Here is a 10,000-nt window from a genome sequence, read left to right on the forward strand (position 1 = left end):
AAATGCAGTAGAAGATGATGGTCTCATAGTTCTGATTTCCAAACAGATCAAGTATTGATCTATATGCTAACTGCAAAATCCTGAGACAGATTGTTCTCTCTCCAGGTCATTTCTAGCTCATGTTTGCAAGATTAAAAAAGGCAGATCAGCAACAAAACTTGCCCAAAGGGAACCAAATCTTGTGAAGTTTTATGGCAGATTCAGTAGTCAAGCTATTCTGACAGCTCTGTTATAAAACACTGTTTAGTAGTCTATGATTTAGACACTATGTGATCAGCACAGAAGATATGAAGAGAGAAGCAATTCCTCCCCAGAACTCAGTTTAGAGATCCCTCTGTCAAACTGTCTGTAAGATCTATGAGTAAAAAAAACCCCAAAACCCGATTGCTCTCAAATTAGTTTTCCTTTTGCCCCTGAGTCGCTCTCTGTTATGGTTGCAAAGGGGCACAGAATGGCCCACATCTGTGCCATTAGACTCCTCTGTGGTTACCACTCTCCTCACAAGCTCTCTATGGGGAATGACCCATAGTCTGAAGTAGCTCCTGAAACACACCTGGAAATTATTCAAGATAGTGCTGGTTCATGTGGGTCAAAACAATGCAAGGGACCATCCAAACAATTTGAAGTAGTTTGGATGATCAAGTTCCACTGGCTGGCAATGTACCCAGCCACTGTTTAGTTCCCTAATGTAGATATAATTTCAATATCCTGGTACTCTGCCTGGTGGCCCACACGTTACCAAGGCCTGCCCATGGACTACATGTAAAGTGCACCACCTAATCTTTAGTGAACTTTTTTATTCCTTCTCCCACTTCCAATCATAAAAAGACTCTCAAATAATTAAGAATGTCATTAATTCTAAGTGGGAAAATAACTTGTCACACATGCATTCCCCAGGTATCCTGCTTCACTCTCCCTTGCCAAACCCAGAAATATTTTTATGGCTACATGCTCGCAAGTAGCTGTATGAATGCAAGAGATCATGGAGCTTTCAGAGTCTGCCTTCTGAATTGGAATAACCAATCTAAACTCCACTGAAACTTAAGACCTTCGTTCTAGAAATCCCTATCTGTCCAGTGGGTCTGTTACAGTTTGTCATCTTGCCAAGTAAAGTGCAAAGGCTAGTTTGAAGTAATGCCACGCTATTGCTTCAGTAAGCAAGCTATTGAAAAGCATAATGGTACTGTGTACGTCAGGGTCTGGTTTAATTACCCATGGCTCTGGAGCTGTGACCCTAAAACATACCCATGTAAACAAATTTCTCTTATAAATCTGAGACACTTGAATTAAAGATTGACGGCAGTTCTGAAACAAAATAGCAATTATTGAGCAGAAAAAAATACAATAATGTATTTGCCTGTGCAAAAATCAAGGAAGTTAAAGTTATTTTGGTCATCTCCATCTGTGGAGACATTCGAAACACATCTGGACAAGGTCCTGGGCTTTAATTGACTCAGCTTGAGCAGTGGAGGTTGCACTAGGTGATCTCAAGAGGTCTCTTCTAATCTGAATGTATCTGTGACTCTGTGATCTGGCTCTTTTTCTGCATCTACATACACAGTACTTCTCCTATGTGCAGATACGCTTAATCCATTTATTTTCTTTGTTTTCATTCTTTTATTTCATTCTTTATTTCATTGTTACATTGCTTTATTTTGTTCTTGTCTTTTCAGCAATCATTACCCAGAGTTACTTTATGTCCTTGGAAGTGTCAAATTAACTTTAGTTCCCCACACTTTCCACTATAGTCTATTAGAAATAATGCTACGGTTCAAGAAGTATGACTAAAAATAATGTGGTTTTTTGCTCTTAGCATTTACTTGAACTTCTGCATTTGAGTGCACCCTGCTGGTTTTCTGCATGCTAGAGAGAGGAAAATTTTGTTATCTAAATATTACATTCGTGTGGTTCAGTTTCTGTAGTCTGAATCTAGAGCCAAAAGTAATCAAATGTCTTTTAATAGAACAAACCTTTACAGAAAATTGTGGAACAGCCTATTAGTCTCAGTTATGATTAGGCTAATTTCATATATCTTGCTAGTCATAAAGATTAACGTTTTGACAATTTTTAATGCATTATGAATGAACACAGATCACGCACATATGATACAGTCATTGAAGTATTGAGATTTGCTGAGTTAAACTGCAGTTACTTTGAGAATATCTAGATAAAAAAAAATTAACAGTTTTTTGGTATTAGAAGTGCATTTTTATTCTAATCAAGTGTCTTTAAATTCACATCTTACAGGCACAATATATATTTTTGCATCAGTGTGTATTGGATCTATTGACAAGCAAGGGAAGTAGTCAGCCTGTATGTTTTGTAAATTATTCAGCACTGCAGAAGATGGACTCTCTGGATGCCATGGAAGGTAAGGAGATACAGATTGTCTTAAATATTTTTTTTCAGAGCAGGTGCATTGACTCATCCAGACTAAGAAACAGAAACAAATACTTTGACATGAAATTTTTGGCTTCAGAAGTGTAATTTTCTAGCATTTTGCTGCCCTTTCATCTCCCTCATGGTAATACTCATTGCTCAAGCTTTCCACTTTTTTCTCTGCAAGATCTTTTAAATTCGGACGAAACAGATATCTGCCATTAGTTACTATTTGTTTACAGTGTAGGTTAATGTAATGTATCTCTTTCTTTTGCAGGTGATGTGGAGCTTGAATGGGAAGAAACTACCATGTAAACACTAAGACTAAATATTAAAGATAATGAGATTTTGAAAGTCCAAGTCATATTTTTCTAAGCACAGGGGCCAAAACGAATTCCCCTATTTTGATGATTAAAACAAACACAGATGATCGAAATAGTTTTTCTTTTATCAATGTGCCTTCATAAATATGTTAAAAGTATTTTATTCAGCTCACTGAGCAATAATGGAGTACTTCTGCGCTGACTGCACTTCTGGTGTTATATAAGTACTGCATTCAGTATGTATTTAAATAGAAAGTGTGTTTGAACATATTCCTTTTTTTCCGTTTATCTTTGTAAAAGATGAAAAATGAGCCAAATACGATGTAAAAATTTCATATTCCCATTGAACTTATTTTGGTGTGAATTTGCTGTGTTCTTTGTGTTTTGGTTTTAAGTAAAAGCTACAGTTCCTTGAATCATTCTTGCTACATTGGTTTCAATGTTGTCAGCTCTTGCAGATTAATTCCAACACCATCACAATGATCTTTACCTAAATCTATGTTCTTGAGTTTTGAATCTTTTTTTACGAGTGGTAGCATATCAGCTTATGATCCTGAACAGCTGAAGAGTCACCTTCTGACATTGGGAGGATTTTTTCAGCTTTTACACAGCACACAGTAGCTCTTCAGGGACACTTGGGGCTATTTAAGCTATCTTATAATCAGTGGGTTGTTTTTTTAAATATACAATGCTGATTGCACATGTTCAGTGCTGAAGAAAGTATTTTACATTCCTGCTACTTTTTCAAGCAGATAAAGTAAAACTATACATTTATTATATAGTATAATGCAGGTTAGATTGACTTGAGTAATAGAATGTTTATAATTCATTCACATTTCTTGAATATAACACTGTTCAGTATTTTGAAAAGTTACTCAAAATTTAATAACAATATTTTTTATAACACAGAGCTGTCAAGTAAAAAAGTCATTGCTCCTTCCTCAGGTTTTGCAAAATCACCGTAGACACTGAAAAGTATGGGAACTAATATTTGGAGATTTAATAAAAGGAAACATCTTCCACTCCCCCTGATTAACATTATCAGAAATAGATCTGAAATGGGGATGAAAGAAGCACGAAGCTCTTATCTGAGAAGCAAAGCAAAAACTGATAGAGTAGGAAGACTAGAGACATAATTAAGCTGTGTGCCATGGTTTTACATGGAAGTGACAGAATTCAGTTGATATTATTGGGGGAAAGGGTGGATTGCGAAGTTTTTCTCAGCGTAAAGAACTGTATAATTCTGGTTAATACTAAAGCTGTGACCTTAATCTGAGATGCAAAGCATAATAGCAAAGAGACTTTGAAGCTGCCATCTTATATTCTGTTTAGACAGAAGAAATCCATAGCCTTATTGAGGCACCAAGCTCAGGGAACTCAGACAAACCTCTTTAGCACCTTGAAGGATGTATGCGTGTGGGTGTGTCTGTGCGCACACGCTCCAAACAGAATAGTACATGAACAAAACTTTCCATCTCTCACTGAAGCTACCAGACAGATAATACTATACAGTATGTAACCTGATAGTTTTCATAAGGAAATGACGGTAGGTGTTTGATGTCTCTTTAGAAGCTGGCAAGGATGGTGCAGCGACCACCCTTTGTAATTTAGCAGAAAGTGCCAATATCAAAAAATGAAAATCAAAAGACAGCATTTAAGGAGATGGAAATGGTCTACAGAGATATTTTGGGCAATCTGTCTTTCAGGAAGACTGACGGTATTGTAAACATCACCTGTCGAGCTAAAAAGAAAACAATGCCTTTTAAAGCTGGATAGAGAGAGAGAGGTGATGTCCACAGCTGTTCAAGTCTCTGGCAAAGCATTCGGTACAGCTCTAGTTTCATTTGATTCCTATGAAACATGTGTTCTTCATTTATTATACATGCACTTTAAAGTATTCTGACAAATTGATTATAGGGACTTACAGATGTTTTTCATGATTTGTATTTGTACTTGGTAGCAGTACATGCAGCACTGTGATAAATTGACATTAGAGAGTCATAATCTTGTATAATCTTATATCCACAATGGTGGAATATCTGTATATGTGTCATTCTCTTTCGATTGGAGGAAAAAACTAAGAAGCCTTATGCAACTTAAGGATTAACTCCAGACGTTCCAAACGTGTTTACGTGTTTTCCATTTTATAAAATAGTTAATGATGACGATTCCTACATCCTCCTTTAGGGGACCTGCCTGTGCTCAAACACTACATTCAGTAGCACGCTCGTCTGACAATTTAGTAAGATACTAGAAAAAACTAAGAAGGAATTTCTTTTTCCGTAGAGGCAAAGTGAAAAACTGAAAAGTAATTCAAGTAGTTTATTGTACAACTTGATGTAAGCAATCTAATAAATGCTACCTTGACACATTTTGTATTGTCTTTAGGGTAAAAGCCAATATTCAGCAGAAACTGACCATAACTCATAAGATACATGGTCAGGGAAAGAAGTATATCCCATCAATTGTCTCCATGAACTGGTTTTCAGTATAAATACAGCAGTAGTTCACCAACCTTCAGGTGTGCCTGCCAATGATTTACAAGGATAGGGGAGCATCTGTATGTCGGGAGATCCCCCAGACCTCTGTTCAGTCGTGAAGAAAGAATTTCCACACAGTCTCTTGTCTTCCAGCCCTCCTTCCCGTATGCAGTGACACCTATGGTGGTGCTACTGACAGAACTGGAGAGCTGGAGGCAAGCAGAATTTGTCCAATTGCTATTTTTAGAATATATATATGTGTGTGTATATATATGTGTGTGTGTGTATATATATATTTTAAAAAAACAGCACACCATTTTAATTTTTAATGTTGGCACTCAATTTTTTACAGATTCTTGGTGCTACTAATATAGCAAGAGTGCACTCCATCAAAATTAGAAACTGAATGAATAAAAACTGGGAAAGAATACACAAATTCTATAGGATGATTACAATTGTATTGAAATTAGGTCATACTGTATTAAATTATTTGGGCAATTTCTATAGAGACTGATATATCTCCATATATAGAAGAAACAGTCTTTACGTATGTATTTATAGCCAGTTCTGCTGGATATCATTAGAAGAGGCTACTGTCAGTACCCTCAAAAACTGATCTGTTCTATTTACAAAAGTAATAAAAAGACAGCAGAACAGCACATTCATGTTGAATTTAAAGCGCTTTTTTTATACTGTTAAAGAAGTTGATAATAATAATTCTGCATTCAAACGTGTGCTTTTACTGTATACATGGAGCTATTCAGTAATTTAATTCCATAACATTATGTGAAAGATTAATAACATGTATTAATCTGTGTAACACCATCTGTGTACTGCTGCAATACCAAGTGTGCTCGTACGCAGTTACTAAGATGAAGCAGCAATGAGCAATGAATTGATCATAGTTCATACTAAGGCAACATGGCAGTGCGCTTTCCTGGTTGCATACAGAAATTGCAAAACCTCCTAGATGTGGACATGAATTTGCAGAGATTCAGGACACAAAGCCCTGTGAGGTCTGTGGGCAGAAGAGGCTTTTTTCTGAAAATATTTTGACAGCTAGTTAAAATAAAACTTGAAAAGTACCTGTTTCAGAGTTTGTATTACATGTATGTTAAGCATTACACAAGATCATTGTCTATCCATGGAAATAAAGAAACAATAAACAGATCCAAATTATTTTTTAAGAATTATGAAAAGAAACCAATTAGCCCTCTGTTTTAGGGGATATACATATGGTAATAATGAATTTGGGGTTGTTTCACATTTAAGCTACATGCCCACTCAGTGCTGCAAAACCTGCACTGCACTGAGTGCAGTAGGCTGTGACTGGAAGCTGTTGAGACACAGTGTTGGACATACCTTTGTCAGTTTTGATTCTAAGGAACTGAGTCAGAGGAAATTATTGAAAGATGTTCCACTGTTTCGCCACTTTTCCATGACATGTCACCGCTCTATGTGGTGCTGAAATGACAAGTCCTCCCAACATTGTTCTTCATGTTTTGTTCTGTTTTCTAATGCTGTATTGCTTGTCTGTATGTGACTATATTAGAAGGAATTGTAAACAGTAATGTGGATCATCTGAATTCAAACACTGCAGGCATGACCTACAGGCACGTATCAGTCTCAGGTAAGGTGAGTAGTGGTCTTGCTTCAAACCTTCCATCTATCCCTTTCCCTGTGAGTCAATTTCCAGATGACATCACGGAATATCAGCTGCATTTTTGCGCTGGCTCTTGCCCAGAATACATTTTCTGCCCTGTCCTCTATGTGGCTACGGTTACGATGTTTGAGACAAGTGCGAACCTACTTTTGTGCTGATCTCAGAGCTGAACTGTGGTATCAGTTGCACATCTTTGCAGCATAGGCACTGTATGCAGTTGTAAGGATAAAGTGGCTTCCTATCCAGAAGTTCTCCCTAATGCTATAATAAATTCTGATACAAATTTTAGCACCAGTCATTGTTCAGTGTCAGTTGAAGACAGTGAGATGGATCCAATGTTTGATATTTTGCACGGCGATTCTCTTTTCTCGATAACTTTTCCCAAATGATGCTGAACTAATTACTTAATTATTTGTTCTCACAGCTCCCTTATCATGTAGGGCCTTTCTCAGATTCCACTATGTAAAGAAAACTGAAAATCAATGGCTTTTCAGCAGTGAATGACAATGTCTATGATACATTTTACAGATCCTACATCATCAGGCAAAGTTTGGGATGAAGTTGTGCCTCTGTATTTCAGTTGAAAGACAATGTTTAGAACGTTTCAGTTATATTTGGATCATCTTACTCTGCTTGTTGAGTGCTGTTACCAGGGTGATCTTTTTGTGGGATGACAGCTGCACCCAGCTCTCCACTGTAATCATGAATAAACCATTCCAGTACTCTTTACAGTCAATAATGACCTGAAGGAAATTTTACAAGGATGTTCCTAAAATATTTTGCAGGAGATGGAGTTATGAATGATATAAAAAGAATATCTGGATACTGGAAACCTAATATGCAGCTAAAGCTCTACCATTCACAGTTGCATTCCATGAAGCTTGCTGAGCAGGAAGTGTGTCCTAGAACACACAGAGCATATTTGGGATAACGTGATACAACCTTTGAGCGGAGTACTGCAAGATACGGGGTGCTCTTGCCATCCATGCAGGAATGCACTTAAATAAGCTTTGCTGTAAAATGACCCTGAAAAACACAAATACAGGAAACACCTATGACAGCGGATAACAACTTTGTGATTCAAGTTAGTGCTAGGAACCAAAGGACTGTAGTCAATTCTTTCACTCATCTTAAATATATAAACAAATATTTTGGCACCACAAGCCTAGAACATGGGCAGACGGGGTACAAACAGAGAAGAGGATTTTCTTCCACTAATGGAAGCATAAGCAGCAAAGTAATTAAACATGCATGTCTCTCTCTCTCTCCCCCCTTCAGTCTGCTGTCTATATGTGTTCACCAGTTGAGGATAATTGCAGATACATGAAATTTATGCACTTTTAATTTGATTAATATATTGGTAATCCCTTTCTCAGAATCCAGCATAGAACAGCTCTGTGCCATTTTATTTACCAGTCTTCTGTTGACATTCACGACAGGTCCATTTAACTACTTTCCTTACAGAATTCTGCTAATTCTGTGTCAGTATTACAAAGACAATACAAATAGTGTGAATTTGAGCTTGCATATTATGCACAGAATCCTTGTATGAGCTGCAGTAACATAACACTGCACTTCAGGCACGGGCAAGGAATTGACCTGAGGAGACTGACTGCCTAGCATGTAATCTTACTCCGCTCTGAGAACAGGATAGTTATCTGACAAGGCACTGTCCCAGGCTGGGAGTCCAGAAAATGTTCCCTGAGCTGACTGACATTTATATGTAGGATTTTAATCTCAATTTTTCTCTGCTAAGGATAAATAAGAAAATGCAGAGCTAGCATTGTCACTGAAACCTTTACTTATCATCGTGCAGCTAGTTAAAATTTTATATGTAGTGTAATGAGGCAAACATATACCCCTTTCCAATCTGGACATTGTACCTTGAAAACTAAAGATCACTAATCATCTGTTATGTCTTATGTTCTTCTTTGGTGTAATACCTTGATAAGGCCTAGATCAGCATTCTACATCTTCCTATATATTAGAGTTGAATTAATCTTGCCTATAATTTTAGCTATATAATAATTACCCATCCAGTCCAAGCCAACCATCTCCCATTTTCAATGGGGAGACATGGACACACAGAGAGGACAGCTCATGCTAGATCTAGAACAAATGGCTAAGAGAGGCACACCTATACAGAAGTGAATTTACTTTGTATCTCTGTCCTGTGGCTATAGGAGTTTATAAAACTCAACTATCTGCCAAATACTGTATTCTGTGAATTTCAGCAGAGGAAAGCTTCTGAAGAAAGTGTATCCTGTGTAGCAAATGTACAACTTAGTTTAGCTTCAGTAGCAAATGGAGCATCTATGCAAATACACCATGTAATTCTTTGTCGAAATCCCTAGGCAGAGTAAGTCACAGGAACTCATCTTTGCTACTTAGGACACTGAGAAGCAAAACATCTCATTTAATTGGTATTGATAGTAATTAAGCTTACAAAGACAGACCATCTTCTTCATGGTTTGCATTCAAGGTTTTGACACATTTCTCTTTTTTATATCTTTTTTTTTCTCTTTCAAAATGGGAATTTTGAAATATTGATTTTAGAATAGTTACAGGTTGTTTTAGGAAAATATTGAGCTGACCTGATAAAACAGCCATAAGAAGGATGCTTTGATAAAAAATGTTCTATAATAATGACCATATTATTGCACGTCCTCAAAAATATACCTACTTCCTGTGGGGTAGCCATTATTGTAAGAATATATCTACTAAAATACTGTACACTAAGAATGTGACTGAATGCTCAAGACAGCAGATACATTTACACTTCTAGAATTTTCCCATTCTTTTTGCCTTTACAATTCTTCTTATCCTTTACTGGCACTCCTAAGAAGGTTTTGGGGACATATCAGGTTGCTGGTTAATAGAGATTAATTGTGTCAGCTATACTAACTCTGTACAGAATTTAATGAGACAAACATTCCTCTCCTGCATACTGGTGTGCTCTCTCTGAAACCAGAAGGGATCCCTGACATCACTACCACAGCCAACTGGCAGTCAGGGAAACATGGTCCTGTGCTAGTGTGGGAGAAAATCTGTGTGTAGTTCCAAGTTTTCACAAACTTTGCATGTCTGAAACAAATCACTTAATTTCTGTGTATCTCAACTCTCTATGCCAAAAAAGAGAGAAAAAAAAATTATAT

General features: G+C 36.9%; 1 protein-coding gene across 9 annotated transcripts in view; it reads left to right on the forward strand.

The window, feature by feature from the left end:
• PTPRQ (protein tyrosine phosphatase receptor type Q) overlaps positions 1 to 7,173 on the forward strand; it is a 146,151-nt gene extending 138,978 nt beyond the window's left edge. For 8 of the 9 annotated variants that reach the window (XM_075747610.1, XM_075747618.1, XM_075747625.1 and 5 more), the window contains 2 exons: positions 2,248 to 2,371; positions 2,657 to 7,173. In XM_075747610.1, the coding sequence (XP_075603725.1) occupies positions 2,248 to 2,371; positions 2,657 to 2,694 (162 nt within the window). In that variant the 3' untranslated portion in view covers positions 2,695 to 7,173. The remainder of the gene's footprint in view (positions 1 to 2,247; positions 2,372 to 2,656) is intronic. The other variant, XM_075747645.1, reaches the window with a different exon arrangement.
• The last annotated feature ends 2,827 nt before the right edge of the window (positions 7,174 to 10,000 follow it).

Source organism: Balearica regulorum, chromosome 1 (genome assembly GCF_011004875.1).
Source record: "Balearica regulorum gibbericeps isolate bBalReg1 chromosome 1, bBalReg1.pri, whole genome shotgun sequence".
NCBI classification, from domain to species: Eukaryota; Metazoa; Chordata; class Aves; order Gruiformes; family Gruidae; genus Balearica; species Balearica regulorum.